We start from the raw sequence: 17,048 nt of genomic DNA, 5'->3' as shown, positions 1-17,048 counted from the left end.
CAAGAAAGAAAGACAAAACAAAAAGATTAGACGAGAGATCATGGTTTTGTGGCTGAGTTGGTATTGGGTATTTCTCTTCAGTGGACACTGGGTGGGCTTCTCCAGTGTACAGGGTCATGGCCTCCTTAACCAACATCTAGGAGTCTGTGTTGGGCGAGCCAGATAGTTTTGCAGGAGCAGGATCCTGAGGGTTCCTTCTAATAGCCCTGGGTTTTCTCTAACCAGACCCAGGAAAACTAGCTGCTAGTCGTAGGACACGGAGTGAAGCCCACAAGGCTAGAGCAGAGTTCCTTGCTGCTTGCTATGACCTCCAGTGCCGTTCTGTGTAGATGACTCCTTTCTCTCTTGCTAGCCGCGGCCTGTCCTCCCTCCACTTGGCCAGCCTGCTGAATTATTTTCACGTTGACTAACTCAGCATGTGTCTTCTTCCCCACCTCAAAACTAATGTTTATCCTCACTTGCTTTTTTTCCCTTTTGTATTAAAAATAGCACCAGGCTTTCGGATGAATTCTTGAGTTCATCTCAATAGTTGCCCATATTTTATTAGCTGTCCAGTCTTTAAAATTTTGCTTTCTGCATTGGAAAAATATAAAGTATCCAACTGCCAAGATACCACTTTAAGGACTAAGGTATGCCTGACCTAAGTCATAATATTTTCAGTTGCCTCATGGATTGAAAAGTTGGACAAAAGACCAAAGGACACCAAGGAAGAGTGGATGCTTTTGAGTTATACATTAGTAAAGAATATTGACTATATCATCGACTGTCAGAATTAAAGACAAATCAATCTTGGAAGAAGAACAACCAGAATGCATCTCAGAAGTATGGATACTTGTACTTTGAACATGTTGTCAGGAGAGACGAGTCCCAGAAAAGGATGTCATGCTTGGTAAAGTAGAGGGTCAGCAAAAAAACACTTTCAATGAGATGGCTGACATAGTGGCTACAACTGAACTCAAATACAGCCATGATTGTGAGGATGGCACCGGACTGGGCAGTGTTTCTTTTATTCTATATAGGGTCAGAAATGACTCGATAACATCTCACAACATTATTTATACTACAATTAGTGCATTCATTTATTGTAGGGATTTTCAATCACTTGAGGTAAAGATTAGATGATAGTGAAAACTAGTATGGATATAGAAGCTGCAATGTTTACCCTATTGTTTTTTTAATTTAATCATTTTATTGGGGGCTCCTACAACTCTTAACACAATCCATACACACATCCATTGTGTCAAGCACATTTGTACATTTGTTGCCATCATCATTCTCAAAACATTTGCTTGCTCTGTGAGCCCTTGGTATCAGCTCATTTCCCCCCCTCTCCCTCCTTCCCCCTCCCTCATTAACCCTTGATAATTTATATATTATTATTTTGTCATATCTTATACTGTCCTTCTCCCTTCACCCACTTTTCTGTTGTCCATATAATCTGAGCTTATATGTACATCCTTGTAATTGGTTCCCCCTTTCCACCCCACCCTCCTGGTATCACCACTCTCAGCACTGGTCCTGAAGGGATCATCCGTCCTGGATTCCCTGTGTTTCCAGTTCCTATCTGTACCAGTGTACATAATCTGGTCTAGCCAGATTTGTAAGGTAGAATTGGAATCATGCTAGTGGGGGTGAGGAAGCATTTAGGAACTAGAAGAAAGTTGTATGTTTCTTCGTGGCTACCCTGCACCCTGACTGGCTCGTTTCCTCCCCGTGACCCATATGTAAGGGGATGTCCAAATGCCTGCAGATGGGTCTTGGGTCCCCAATCTGCACTCCCCTCATTTGCAATGATAAGATTTTTTATTCTTTGATACCTGATCCCTTTGACACTTCGTGATTGCACAGGCTGGTGTGCTTCTTCCATTTGGGCTTTATTGCCTCTGAGCTAGATGGCTGCTTGTTTGCCTTCAAGTCTTTAAGACCCCAGATGCTATGTCTTTTGATAGCCAGGTGCCTTCAGCTTTCTTCCCCATATTTGCTTATGCATCCACTTTGTCTTCAGCAATTGTGTTAGGAAGGTGAGCCTCATGGAATGCCAGTCAGTTTAATAGAACAAAGTGTCCTTGCATTGAGAGAGTACTTGAGTGGAGGCCAAATTTCCATCTGTTACCTTAATACTAAACCTATTCATATATGTACATAGATCTATTTCCTCATCCTCATGTATAAATATATTTACTTATGTACATGCCTTTGTTTAGATCTCTATAAATGCCGTTTGCCTCCTAGTTCTTTCCTCTATTTCCTTTTACTTTCCTCTTCTCCCACTATCATGCTCAGCCTTCATTTGTGTGGCAGTCACCTAATCTGGTGTCTACCAGGATTAAGAGTGTAGGGGTGGAGTCTAGGCTGTCATTCTGGAGATAGCCAATGAGACTTCAGTGGGCATGACCTGAGAATTCTGGGAAATCTGGTATTTCCTCCTTGGAGGCAGAAGTCACCTCTCTCTCTCTCTGCTACTCCCTGGGAGACATTGCAGAAGACAACCCACATGGATGCAGCCAGACCTCTGAAGCCGGAGAAGCCACAGAGAGACCCCTGCCGGCCCTGAGATACTTACAACGCCATTGGACTCAAAGACTTTTTAAGCACTGGCTTGTGATTGTGTTGCATTTGACTTTATTGCATGTGTTTTGTGAGTCTGAAGAGGACTTTATTGATTGATAATCGGACATATGGACTAATATCAGATTTATGGATTTGATCAGGGCTGGGATGTTTTCTCCATGTTCAATTGCTCTTGTATATAAACCTCTTTCTTGGACATATGTGTGTCCATGAATTTGTTTCTCTAGTCTACTCAGACTAACACAATTTGGGTTTCAGTAATTCCTGTCAGTTACATTACCCTTGATCACACCCTACAAGGCCTCCTACACCCTCCTTACAACCGATTTGGATCACTTGTTGTTCCCTTGTCCCTGGGTTGGTTAACACCTCTTCCTTTCCCCCACCTCCCCCTCTCCCATGTCCCTCCAGAACTGTCAGTTCCCTTGTTTTCTCCTCCAGATTGTTCATCCAGCCTATCTTATTTAGACAGACCTGCAGAGATAATAAACATGCACAAAAACAAGACAGAGCAAAACAAAGCAACAAAAGAAAACAAAACAAAAAGCCAATGACAAAAAACAACAAAAAAAGAAAAGCCTGTGGTTAGTTCAATGACTGTTGGCCTTTAAGAGTGTTTTCTGGTTGAGTCTGATGGGGTGCCAAGTCCTGGCCCCAAAATCTATTTTTGGTGTTCCCTGGGGACTTCATTACTCTGTTGCCCTTGCTGTTCTGTTGCATGCCCTTAGTGTTTGCCTCGGTGTGGTGGGATCAGATCAGGCGCAATTCCCACACTGAGTCTCCAGTACTAGCAAAACTTGTAATAGCAAAACAAGGTAGGAAACAACATCGGAGATTAGTTATAAATGATGGGATATACATTACATAGGATATTAATGTAAGTGAAAATTATTTCTTTGAGTTGGAAAAATAAAAAGAGCAAGTTATGTAGTAATGTGTATACTCTAACCCTCTTTTCGTTTTTTTAAAGAAATGAAAGTTGTATATATCTGAGCTTATGCTTGGGGTGGAAGGACAGTGTTGGCTACTTGAAAGTGCTGTAAGGGAAAGGATCGGTAAAGAAGGAAATTAAAACCCAAACCATTGACATATCTTGATACTATGTTGCTTGTCACAACAAGTTTCTATTTCATGAATTTAAAAAGATCACTAGAGAAAAATTAATATAATTAATGTAATTCTAGTTTCTAGGCGTGGCAAAGGTCAAAACCTTTTTTTAGTAGTCTTCTAAAAATATGAGTTCTACTGTGAAGGTCTGGCAAAAAGTGGGACCACATAGGTTGTGAGTATAAACATTTCTATTATGTAGTAATTAGGAAAGACGAAACCAGCCATTACTTCAGTAGGACCATTTATCTTAGTGTACATGATCATGTGAGTCAGTCCTGGAGATTAAAGAAGCAAAGTAACCCGACATTTCCATTTTTACTCAGAGCCCATGAAAATAATTTGATTCTAACTGAGTGTATGTAATATCTACCTTAATTTAGTTTAGAAGGGAAATTGAAATAACCTGAGTATACACAGGACTGATGCATATTTAGAAGGTGTGTCATATGCGATGCACTTTATTTACTCTGTATTCTAAGAGAAGCCCTGGTTACTACTAAAATATGATCAAATTGCTTGCAATGAATGGAAAGCTTGAGCTATAGTTTTCTGGTAACAATGACTTGTTATATAGAGGGTGGCTAATAAAATATATTGTGTTGTACAGCTTTTAATACCTTAAAGTCTAAAATTCTGAAAGATTTTACTTTTGAAATAATACAAATTACTGTATGCTTTTTTTTTCTTCCCCGTGTATCATATCTGAAATGTGAAATGTTTTTCTTTCCATGATTCAGTCTGGTCCAGAGGCTGTGAAAGGATCCAAACAGCCTGCTTCATACCTGCACAGACCACAGGGAGACACTCCAGCATCAGTAGCAGGTACCTACATTCAGACCTGTTCTTTTCCGTAGATGAGTTTTTGAATTGACTTGTAAGAAGAAGGCTCCTCCCACGAAGGGCTCTTGTGTCCCCCACTCCCCTCCCAGGAAAGAAGGGTTCCCACCTATCATTTGGGCTTTCATTCTAGAAATTGGGCTTTATTTTGAATACCTGTTGAGTGAAGGTGTTGACAGAAAGGGGCCTGCTTGTAAGAGACTGTTTCTTTTTCTTTCTCCTATTTTCCCTCTTTGTGCCCAGCCTTTTACCCGTTTGCATTTTAAGCTTGCTTCTCTTTCCCTTGTCCTTTAACCTGTTGCTTCACTAATTCCTTTTCCCCTCTTTAGTCTTAGTGATAAAATGTCTTACTGCTGTCCTCCAGCTTTATTTACCTTTGTCGTAACAGTAATCTCATCCTAATTTACAGCACTTAGCCAATTCTAAACTGTTTGGTGTACATTTGAATTCCTTTGTGTATCGTTAACTGCTGTTTTGGATGAAATTTCGGCGCTGTTTACTTGAGTGTTTAGTGTGTATCAGGCATTCCTCTAACCATTAAGAATCAGGCAACAGGCAAACCGGAAAGAAAAAAAGAATCCCTGGCTAACATCCCGTTGGTAAAATGAGGGGGAGAGATGATACAAGTAACCAAGTATATGCGGGGTCTCCCATGGACTGGTGAGAGGGGCGAGGGAAGCCTCCGGCTGTTGTAAGGCAATGATAAGCAACCAAGGACAGAAGCTGGGATTTAACCGGCCTTACAGTAATTCTACTTTGTACCTTTGAAATGTGTCTGCGGCCTATTTTAAATAGTTTTTCCTCCATTTCATTGCTTCCCCACTCACACTCTGCCTCTAGAGTTTTACTACTGGTTTCACTCTTCTACCACCTGTCCCTCAGGCTGCCTTTGTCATCCCCCCACTTGTCAGGGCAGCTAAAGAGAATCTTCTGGTTAGCCACTTTACTTTGTCTGCCTTCTGCATCATAGGATCTCTTTTTCCCGTGTCATTTTCATTCCATGTTGTGCTCAGCTTTTGTCCACTGCTCGTGTGTTAAGCGTTGGTACTGTTGCTCTGCCTGAGGGCAGCTCGTGATGGTTGGAAAACAGAGGATGCTGACATGACTCCTTTTCCCCTGGCTTCCCCAGCCAGTGTCCATTGTGTGTGAGCTTGAGGCTGCACTGGGGAGTGCTCCGTCTGTTTGAATGACGGCTCCATGTGTGATTGTGCCACATGTGAAGTGGGTGGTGGTGGTGGATTCATGTTTATCTCGGTTACCCCGGGACTATAAGTACATGAGTAACATATATTTATAGCACCTACAGAGGCAGCTCACATTATTTCTGCAGCAGGTGATACACTGTCAGTCCCAGCCCCTGCGGTTCAGCACGACAGATCCATAAAACCGGATCTCTCTGCAGTTGGTGAAGGAAAACCTACCCCTGCAACTTCAGGTAATTTGATTATTAATATTTGCTGCTTCATAAATGATACACATTAGAATTATTTAATACCTAGACCACACATACATACTATGTAAGTGTAAATTTGTGCTTCTTTTAAATCTACAGACTTGCTTAGGAAACTTTCTGAAAATTTCGAATCTAGGGGTTAAGACATGGACCCATTTTCGGGCCAGTAAGAGTGCTGAGGTGGTTTTAGGGCTCTTAGCCCCGTTCTCCTCAGTAGACCTAATGGGCAGGTTCAAATGCTGATGGTGTTTGTCTCTGCTAGCTGCTGAAATCCCGTGCTGAAATTTGATTTCCTCTTATTTACTTTTGCCACAAGAGGAAGCGTCCTCGCCTCCTGTAAAAGAGCGTCCTCCTGAAGAAGTTGCCGCCCGCCTTGCTCAACAGGAGAAGCGAGAACAAGTTCAGATTGAGTGTATGTAAACCATACAGCTCTCCAGATCACCTCTCAGTTGCTTTCTTCTTCAACCTTTTGCTCCCATTTCTTCAGCTTCTGTGACTGCTTTTTCTTTATTCGCATTACTCTGTGAGTTTTAACATTTGTCTTCTTCCCATCTGACTTTCTGTTACCTGGGTGGCAAGGGATCGATAATGTAGTGTGCAATGTGTCTCATGGTGAGCATTCTGTGACGTACTTTCGCCTTGTGTTTTTGGAAGTGGCTCTTGAATCCCTCCAAGGAAGCGGTCTGTTTAGAAATCTGACGTGTGCTGAGTCCCTCGACTGCTCCTGCGTTTTCTGAGCTCTTGGCCATAGCACAACGCTTGAGACTGTTGGACCACCTGCAGTGGTTTTGTACTTTCCCCCTCGCCTTTTCGTATTTCCTGAACTTTTTACCACTTCAAATTGAGACCACTTTTTTCTTTCACTCATGCTTCCCCTCACGTTTCTCCCTTTGTCATATGGACACATGGGTGTAAATTACAAATTTAAGGGGTTTGTGCCTTTTTTCCAGTTCCTTGTAGCTTTCATTCTTGAGCAAGTAAACATTTTCAGGATTTTGCCTGCTGCCTCTTAATTTTCTCTCACACGTAGACATGTTTTAAATTAAGGATTACAGCTCAGTGTGTCACAAAGCCACCCTTGGGCTCTTTACCAAGGGTACATAGACCTCTTGAGTGACTGCTTTTACAGGTGTGTGGGCCTCCTGTCCACCGCTACCTCAAGCATGCCATGGCAATCGGATACCGTATTTTCCTTCCTCTGCCTCGCCAGGTTAACTTTGATTCTGCAACTGTTTCTTAGTGCGTTTTCATTTCTCGCTTTCAGCAACTTTGATTTGTGTTACAAGGGTACCGCTTATGATTTATCAATTTCTATGTATTTGTTCATCTCTCTGCAAAGCCACTGTCAGAATCGGCCTGTTTCTCTTGCTCAAACTCTCCTTTTCCTTCATTCTCATCTCATATATTCTTTTTTTGTTGTCCCCAATATCATCTTGTATTATCTTTTTCTCCATGGTTATCTTTCAAGTGACCATTTTTCATTTTAGCACATTGTCTGAAATCACTGCTTACATTGTTTGGAGGTTTCTTTGATATTCCTTTTTTTAAAAAAAATCATTTTATTGGGGCTCATACAACTCATCACAATCCATACATCCATCCATTGTGTCAAGCACATTTGTATGTTTGTTGCCATCATCATTCTCAAAACATTTTCTTTCTACTTGAGCCCTTGATATCATTTTTCCCTCTCCCTCCCCACACCCCCTCCCTCACAAACCCTTGATAATTTATAAATTATTATTATTTTGTCATCTTTGATATTCCTTAAGTAGCAAATAAAAATGTGATTTTTAAGTTGTATAAGCATGTATACATAACAAATTGGACAGTTTAGTGTTTTTCAGTTGAATGATTTTGTAATAATAATTACATTGGAAGTGTGATTTTGATTATAATTTTCTTACCCAAACAAAGAAGGTGAGGGGGAGAGTCTTGTCCTTAGGGGAGTAACCTGGGTTTGCCCTTAAGGAAGTTAGGGTAACCAGGGATGCTTTGGTCCTGAGTAGCCAGGGAGTCAGAGGGCCCTAAGACCAACCCTGTAAGCTTTCCTGATAAGCAGCTAGCTGTGTGTGCATCTCAGTCCTGGACCTGCTTTTGCTGCTTTAGGCCCATGTGTGACCGTGTTGAATTGATCTGCTATCCATCATGATTTTGTGATGAGTTCTTTTGTTTGGTATCATCTCTTCATGGCCATGAATCCATTGGCCACACCATTGTAGCCTCATGACTGATGATCTCCTTCATTTGGAAGATTTGTCTTTGTCTTGTCGTTGCCCTATTTAAGACTTAACAGCAGAGTCTCTATAAAATATAAAAGAGAAGAAAAAAATAATGATCTTAATATATGATCGCTCCTTAAACATTTGTGTCTTGTAGCCTTCAGACTTGTTTGCAAGCTACCTTTTATTTTTGTGCCTGTTACACCTGGAGAGCCTGCCTGGTATCGGCCGCTAGCCGGAAGGCTGGCCGTTTGAATTCACACAGTCTAGGAAACCCGTCGATGCAGTGCTGCTCTGTCACGGGGGCTTGCTCGGAGACATCACCTAACAGCAGCATCTGTCTTGGTGTGACCGCGGTGTTTTGCTCTGAGTATTTCTCTGGCTGAGGGTCTCTGGTCTGGGCATTATTTAAAGGGAAAAACAATCCATTGTTTATGCTGAGGTTGTCAACTCTAGTGGCACAGTGGTTAAGCCCTCTGCTGATAACCAGAAGGTCGGCAGTTCAAACACACCGGCTGCTCCAGGGGAAAAGAAACGACAGTCTACTTCTGGGAAGTTTACAGTTTCTGAAACTATGGGCCAGTTTTACTCGGTCATACAGGGTCAGAGCTGACAGTGGGCTTGTTTTTTTGGAAACTTTAAGGTCTTAAACCTGATCACATTCTTTTGAAACAGATTGCCTTTCTTTAAGCCGCCCTTTTTCTTAAGGGGGGGAACCCAGGTGAACTTTATTTTGAAGAAATTCCGTTAGCCATAAAAGTAAAATTACTATAAGCAACAACTCCCATTTTATCAATATTTGACTATGCTTTTAAGTGAAACCTTGATTCCTAAATTTGGGGCATTTTTTTGTTTTGTTTGTTGTGCTGTTGGGTTTGCTTGTTTTTACCATTTTTGGAGACATGCAGTGGAAGACAATAGGGGAAGAGTGTAGGATTTAAAATTACTATATATGAAGGCAGGAACCTATATTTTTAAAACGCTTCTTTCCCCCCAGCGATAGCTAAGAGCTTAGAAGATGCTGTCAGCCAGACTGCTCGCACCACTCTGCAAGCAATCACAGCGCAGAATGCCGCGGTTCAGGCTGTCAATGCACATGCCAGTGTCCTGAAAGCCGCCATGGACAATTCTGAGGTGAGCCCAGGAAGGTGCAGCCCATTGCTCTGAGTCAGTTCCAGCTCACAGCAGCCCTCTCGGATGGAGTGGAAATGTTCCCTAAGGTTTCCAAGACTGTCTTTACAGGAGCAGGTAACCTCACCTGTCTTCCATAGAGTGACTGGTGCGTTTGAACCACCAGCCTCCTGGCTGGCAGCCTATCATTTAACCCACTGCACAATCTCAGTATCTTCAAGAATGATTGGATAGGTGTTATTTAATAGACCAGTTTTATCCTCACAACATGGTTTACACATCAGCTATAGCAATTATTCATATTTACACACTGAAAATTTTTGTTTAGATTTCAGGTGAGAAGAAGGCAGCCCAGTGGCGCACGGTGGAGGGCGCATTGAAGGAACGCAGAAAAGCAGTGGACGAGGCCGCCGATGCCCTTCTCAAAGCCAAGTAATTACTCATGGACTTTTACAAGTTATTAGGGTCTCCTGGTGGCTTTCTTCGGGCCGGGCTTTCTTTGTACAGAGTGAGTGAATGGGGACCAAGCCCTTTTCCCTCTCTCTACCTGTGCTTTGTTGTGCTGGGGTCAGAATGTGGGCATTTAATAAGAAGGAAATAAAATCTAATGAGACTAAACTAAATTTGGCAGAAACTTGAACAGCATGCATCTTGTTAATAGAGGAAAGAGAAGCCTCTTAGTAGAGCCAACATAGCTTCTAGGAGCCCTCAGACAGTATCTTCAACTCACTGGTCCTGGAGCCACATTGCAGAACTCTGTTTTGCAGTGGACAAGGCCTGCAGTCTGTTCAACTTGGGAAGCCTAAGGAGTCCCAAAGCCTTCCTGTGAGACCCAGTTATTTGCTGAGGGAGAGTTGTGGCCTCCTCCATCATTTTACCTTAATTAAGCTGTCTTCATTGGAAAGCTAACAAGATCCAGGATATTGGTTGCAAGAACTGACATTCATTGAGTGCTCACGCGGTAGCAAACACTGCACTCTCCTTTCCTGTACCTCATGCCACCGCAGGTCCGTCCCCCTTTGTCCTTGGTGGTTTGGGTTGTTGGTGAGATAAGCTGCCGTAACTGGAGCCTGCACAAGCACTGAATCTTTGTTTCAATTCATTTCTTTCATAGATCTTTAAAAACTATATGTTGTACAGCTTTTAGAATGCTTCCATAAAGTTGGCAAGGAATTGTACTAAGTCTTTGTTTCGTTTTATTGGTTTCCAGAGAAGAATTAGAGAAGATGAAAAGTGTAATTGAAAATGCAAAGAAAAAGGAGATTGCTGGGGCCAAACCTTACATAACTACTGCAGAGGGCAAACTCCACAACATGATCGTCGATCTAGACAATGTGGTCCAAAAGGTGAGCCCCTTAGGCCTCTTGATTACATGAAAACACGGCCCTTTAGCCAAAGGCTTTAATAATGCAAGGAAACAAGATGTGTGTAGCCATCGTTGTTGCCACTTAGAGAAGTACCATTTTGTGACTAAATGAAAGACAAGCGCTTCCGTCTAAACTTGGTGTGGTCGATAAAGGGTAGTTCCTATCAGCTTTAGAAAGCTAGCTAGGTATTATCTATGCATTCACAGTCAACTTAGCAAATAGCAAACGACTTCTATTTCTGAGATTGTCTATACTGTGTTGTTCAATGTAGCCATCTACCCTCTGTGTTTCTCTAGGTCCAAGCAGCACAGTCTGAGGCTAAGGTTGTGTCTCAGTATCATGAACTAGTGGCCCAAGCCCGGGATGACTTTAAACGAGAATTGGACAGTATTACCCCAGATGTGATGCCCGGGTGGAAAGGGATGAGTAAGTATAACTGAAGCATTGTGCTTAACAACTGACCTATCAACTATACAGTAAGCCTGCTTCAGCTGCATTCATTTGGTCCAAACCCCTGTCACCTGGTGTACAGCACAATGCTGTCGACATTTTCTCTAGCAGGCACCATGCCAGGAAGCACACTGGTGGCCCCCTCCCTCCTCCATGCTTGGTTTTAGCCATGGTGAATAATCTGGTTCCTGCTATTCAGAAAAAGCATTTGGGATCCAAGCAAGTGAGAGAATATTATAACCTTGGCTCTGATAAAATATGTGTAGTTATTCAAAACCTTAGTACTTTGCAAATATTTAGATTGAATTGCTAATGGCACACCTTGGAGGTGTGAGTGGCTCAGTAATAGAATGCACTCCTGCTTTGTAGGGTACCTAGTCCACTTCTCAGCCAGTGTACCTCATCCACAGCCACCAGCCACATCGTGGTGCTTGTTTGTTGCTATAAGCCAGCCGGGTTTTAACAAAGCTTCCATACTGAAGAGAGGCCTGCTGATGTAGAGCAGCCTGCGGATCACTGCAGTCTGATATGGTGAGACTGGTACAGGCCTGGGCAGCATTTCAGTTCGTCACCGTGAGCTGGGTGCCAGCTGTCATGGCCGCTTTGGTAACCTGGGCACACTTTCTGATTGCCCTCTGACACGGAGGTTGAGAACCTACTCAGGGCTTTAGAGTAGAATTGTTGTGGGACTGGACTACATTAGCTCAGATTGCAAGAAACTTGATACTGAGGGTTAGACAACTATTACATAAGTAACTGAGAGATCGTCCCATTTTCCTGAAATGCCTGGCGCTAACATTGTCGCATATGCTTGGAATTCTTTCGTAGCTAAGCTCAGTGCCATCCTTGTTAATAATAGCCAGCACGACTGAGCAGTATTTTGGCACCGTTTTCTAAGCATTCTACAGATCTTGGCTTAATTAAAGATCCAAACAATCCTGAGGTATGAAGAGGCCTTTTTGACCTCCAGTGTCTGGTTTTTCTTTCCTTTCTTTTCGTGGTCTTCCAATTTAACATCAATAAATGTAATACTTATATTCTTATTTTCAAACTCCTTTGAAGGCATGTGTTCTGTGCTTTGGAAGCTTTGTTTTGAGCCTTTGTTTAAGTTACGTACATAATATAAACAGAATTGTGTCACATGACAGATCTAAATAGGGTCTTTTTGTCATTTGCGCTCTCCGTGATTGAAAGCCTCTAGATAGGATGTATATAAATATATTGCTTGTAATTGTGGAAAGTTTCATATATTAAAAATAGAAATAAGAGTATGGTAAGCGCCAAAGCCCTTTCACCCTGCCTCAGCACTGGTCACATGGCCAGTTTTGTCCCATTTGTTCATGCTGCCCCTTCCTCTAGCTTATGTTGAAGCAGATCTTAGCATGTCCTTTCATTTTTAAATCCCTTCAGTGTGCTTTCTGGAACATCTTCACCAAGCTCCATCACAGCGGAGACATGAGTATTCCTAAGTGCCCTTACATGTCCAGTCAGGGTTCCGATAGGCTCCATTGTCTGCAAAATGGGCTTGTAAAATGAATTTAGTCAATGCGTCTTTTATATCATCTTCTTATTTCAGTTTATTTTTTAAAGATATGAGTCGTTTGTCATATAGAACTTCCTATACTTTCTCTATTTTGCTGATGTAGTCCTAGTTCTTAATGTAGGCATGTGGGGCTTTAAAGGCTCAGTATTTTGAAGACTCGTACAGGCCTTGAGGATTTAAAAAGCTCTGCAGGGGGCCTGGTGCACAGCTCTGGCTGCAGACTGTGGTCCTGGATCCTGTTTGTGTGAGAAAAGGAGCAAAACTGATAGGAGAGAGTAAAAGAGTATTTAAAACAAGAAGCGAACTGGGGGTGCATGTTATGAAGAATCCTGGGATATAAGCCAGAAGACACAGACGTGGCTGCATGTATCAGCTGTATCTCCATAGGCAAAATTAATAGGTGAAAAGCTAATTTATAGTTCATTCACATGACAAGTTTTACATTGGGTTCCTGAAAAAAAAAAACAACTGATTTCTATGCCTGTAAGACTTAACTAAGTTTTTTTGCTTGCGTTTGAAAACATTTTATTGTTAGACCCTATCTATCAATATCCAGCTCACCTGGAGAATCTTAAGCCCATTTGTGAAGCTGATTTTTCCTTTGCATCGTTTTAATGTTAAATTGCAAATGATTGAAGCTGTGTACCTGTGGTAAATCCTTAGGGTGAGATGCTGAACTCTGGAATGTGTTCTCTTTAGCCGACACGCTGTCCACTGATGATCTGAACTCCCTGGTCGCTCATGCCCATCGCCGCATCGACCAGCTAAACAGAGAGCTGGCAGAACAGAAAGCCATGGAGAAGCAGCACATCGAGTTAGCCTTGGAAAAACAAAAGCTGGAAGAAAAGCAGACGTTGGACTCTGCTGTGGCGAAAGCACTAGAACATCACAGAAGTGAAATAGTGTCTGAGCAGGACCGAAAGGTAGCAGAGATGGGTGTCATGCCGGGCCTAACAGTGAAAAGGAATCTATTTCTGCCACCAGTTTAAAATGCCGGGTTTAAGTCATGCCGAACCACCCACAGAATGCAGCTTGGTCCTCTGCATTCCTGGTCAAAACTTAGAGCTGGGAAGCATCGAACTAGCAGAGCTCCTTTTTGTTGAGCAGATGCTGCAGTTCAAGGGGTCATAGGCTACTGGCAACCAGGCTTATCTAGTTCCTCCTCCCCCAGTGGACTTCTCCCCGAAAGCAGGCCTGGAAGACCCTCTGTTGGCATCTGAGTGTGTTCCTCTTGCCAGTGTTCTACACGGCGGGTGGTTAGGAATGATGGAGTCACTCTTCTAGATGTGGGCACATCACGTGTTAAATATGTGGCCACGGAGATTTGGGGACCTGGCTACACATCCCACCTTCATATCTCTCTGCAGCACAGTTGACCACTCTCTCCTCTCTCGATAAAGGGCTTTCTTCCCTCTTCTAACCTCTCTCGCCACCTGCTGAGCACTCCTGAGGCGCCTTTGCTCAGTCGGCGTGCCCTACTATGCTTCTGAACCCTTACTCCACAGTCTCAAAGTGACCGTAGGTGGTGGTTTCAATACCATCTGTAGCATTCAGATCCAGGCCTAACTGTGATACCCCTGGCTGAATTTTTAGTAATTGTTTTATACTCAACACATACCAAACGGCCTTTTGATTCTCTTCAGCCTGTGCTCAGGCCCTCAGCTGGCTTCTGCCGTAAGTAGACCACCAGCTATGCTTGCTGGGTCTTCTGTCACTCATGTCGCCTGTCGTACAGCCAGCGTCAATCCCTGATCGGTCCGTTCTTCTCCTTTACCTTCACCTTAGTCCACGCTGTGGTTCAATAGGTGGCTCTTTCTATGCTCGTCATTCTGTAGTTTGAACAGCCTTTCCTGTTTTCATACTGATCCTTGTATTTGGTTGGTTCATTTTATAAAACAGCTTTGATCAGACACGAGGTTTGTAAACTCCTCCATCGACTGTTAGTATTTAATACAAATTCTAAATTATTGTCTGATAACAAAAAGGCCTAGGTCTCTTTTCGGCCTGCTAGGAGCCTGGGGTCTTCATGTCAGTGCTCCAGGCTGAATGGTATTTTTTTCTGTGCCTTAACTACATTTTCCATCTTGGGACCTTTATACATTTCCTGCTTGGGACTACTTGAAAAAGGGGCTTTACTTAGTACTTTGGATGTCACAGTCTCAGCAAGGTCTTCCATGTCCCCTTATTCTAAAGTAGAGCCCAATGTCAAGTGTCACAGCCTGAGAGAGGCCCTTTTTATGGACTTGTTTATTGCCAGCTCTCCACGTTAAAAAGTGTACTGACTGAGAGCTAGAACCCATTTACCGTGAGCACCCTTGTATCCAGGCAACTAGCAGGCACTGCCGGACATGTTTCTTAGATCTTTATGTACTTGACTGACTGCACTCATAGTTATTTGCTATTTTGAGAAAATAAAAGCTTTGGATTCCAGGTACTCTGTGTTCAATAGGTTGTATTATGTACGACATGATAATACCATTTTATATTATGTTCACTAATCACCAGCTACTGTAATGTTCATGACATTCCTCAATGTGGGCGTTACTGCTCACAGAGAGATTTGGGGAGAACGTTGTAGTGGTTTTCCTCCATGATCTAGCATTAGTTACTTTCGTGGGGAGCTTGCACTTCAGAAAGTGACAAGTGTCTGCTTTGTGTGGGAGGCAGCCAGGTGATGTGGGTTCGAGAGACCCCTGTTTGAAATTGGGTAGGGTCATCGTTGGATGTTTGAATCACCTCCCAACTCTCAGCTGTGTTCACATGCCTGCCCCTTGGAAGTGACTGGAAGCATTTTTGTTCATTGTCTTCTCTTCTCCTGGATTTGGAGCGTTGAGAACCAATCCTGGCTGTGTTTGGTTCATAGGTTGATGAAGTTCGAGATGCCATGGAAACTGAAATGAGAACCCAGCTCCGCCGACAGGCTGCTGCCCACACCGATCACTTACGTGATGTCCTTCGGGTCCAAGAACAGGAACTGAAGTGTGAGTTTGAAAAGGTAAGAATTTTCTGTTATCCCATTAATGACCTGTTATCAACAGGCTCTCCTTCCCATTAATGACCTCCGTATGGCCTCTCTGTTGCTGTGGAAGGAAGGTTATGGAAAAATTGTTACAGAGCCTGGTAGAGTGGGGCTTTTGTATATCTGCAAAACGGGTCATTTTTACATAAAGGTGTACCTGCCTGGAAGTCGTCAGATGTGTTTTGAATGCATCAAAGGCATGTAGCGTTCCAGCAGCTCAGGACAGTTGGTGAAGGAGGACCGGGGACTGTGTGTTGGACAGGAGGCATTTCCTCATTAAGGGTACTTCTCTGAGAGGTTGAGTTTATAAAACAGCAGGTCATAAAGACACCATTAATTTTAATCAGTTTCTATTCAAAGTCATTTACAGATTTTTCAAGTAATGTTTCAGAAAATTGAAATGGACTATTTTTTAAATTTCTATTTTATAGCTATTTACTGAGAGAAATTAATGTTTTATTCTTAAGTAGAGGACATGGAAATACTATATTATGTGTGGCCATTAATGTACATAAGTTTTTTTGTTTTTGGAGTTGGCAGTTTTTGGTAGCCTGCTTTGCCCTGATCTGCTTTGTCTCCTGTCAGACTCCTGATGGAAACATCAGGTACAGTCCATCTGGTTCTGAAGTCACACACATAATGTTGTAGGTTCATGACGACTGCTTTGGTATTTCAAAGGCCCACTTTGCTTCCAGAGGGGTGGCATTTTCTAGAAGAGTAGCATCCAGATTAAGTGATGTGCACTGAGGTAGCATCACTGTTCTCTGTGCACTGTTTGTGTTTATTTCAGGACATGTCTGAAAAACTCGCTGAACAAGAATTAGAGTATCGTCGGCTCAGCCAAGAGCAAGTTGACAACTTTACTCTGGATATAAACACTGCCTATGCCAGACTGAGAGGGATCGAACAGGCTGTTCACAGTGAGCAGAGGGGCACTGAGGGCGGCTGCTTGCTGGGAGGCTAATGAGCTGTGTGCACTAACTAAAATCTCTACCAGAGTTTAAGCATTCTTTTTAATTAGACCCAGATTTCATGCACTTGGAACACAGAATGTTTAGGGGGGAAATCTTTAAAGGCACTAAAATTAAATCTAAGTAACTTGAAGTTTTACTTCTTGTTACTTAGATGTAATGATACGACATAGTTAATGATAGGACAAACACTAGATGACTGTTGTTGAGTCAGTTAACCAACGCCCGCGGGCTTTTCTTGTGGGCTTGGGTTGTGGTCCGGAGGGTCCTTGCGGGCTTGTGCTCCCTCTCCAAAGGGCCCTGAGTCCTCGGGGACTTGGAGAGTCAAGTGGAAGCTGTGGTTTGCTGAGTCTTCCACGTGCCCTACCGAAAGG

The 17,048-nt window shown here is 42.8% G+C and overlaps 1 protein-coding gene across 4 annotated transcripts in view; it reads left to right on the top strand.

Annotated features, from left to right (window-relative positions):
* IMMT (inner membrane mitochondrial protein) overlaps window positions 1-17,048 on the top strand; it is a 33,974-nt gene that overhangs the window by 15,375 nt on the left and 1,551 nt on the right. Inside the window, exons 4-13 of one of the 4 annotated variants that reach the window (XM_075563102.1) lie at window positions 4,419-4,503; window positions 5,852-5,953; window positions 6,288-6,383; window positions 9,191-9,327; window positions 9,653-9,756; window positions 10,535-10,670; window positions 10,988-11,117; window positions 13,384-13,607; window positions 15,548-15,679; window positions 16,494-16,623. In XM_075563102.1, coding sequence (XP_075419217.1) covers window positions 4,419-4,503; window positions 5,852-5,953; window positions 6,288-6,383; window positions 9,191-9,327; window positions 9,653-9,756; window positions 10,535-10,670; window positions 10,988-11,117; window positions 13,384-13,607; window positions 15,548-15,679; window positions 16,494-16,623 — 1,276 coding nt within the window. Of the gene's footprint in view, window positions 1-4,418; window positions 4,504-5,848; window positions 5,954-6,287; window positions 6,384-9,190; window positions 9,328-9,652; window positions 9,757-10,534; window positions 10,671-10,987; window positions 11,118-13,383; window positions 13,608-15,547; window positions 15,680-16,493; window positions 16,624-17,048 lie in introns of all 4 variants that reach the window. The other 3 variants (XM_075563101.1, XM_075563104.1, XM_075563103.1) reach the window with 3 other exon arrangements.

Source organism: Tenrec ecaudatus, chromosome 11, assembly GCF_050624435.1.
Source record: "Tenrec ecaudatus isolate mTenEca1 chromosome 11, mTenEca1.hap1, whole genome shotgun sequence".
In the NCBI taxonomy this organism is placed as follows: Eukaryota; Metazoa; Chordata; class Mammalia; order Afrosoricida; family Tenrecidae; genus Tenrec; species Tenrec ecaudatus.
This window is presented reverse-complemented; position numbering and strand designations above follow the sequence as displayed.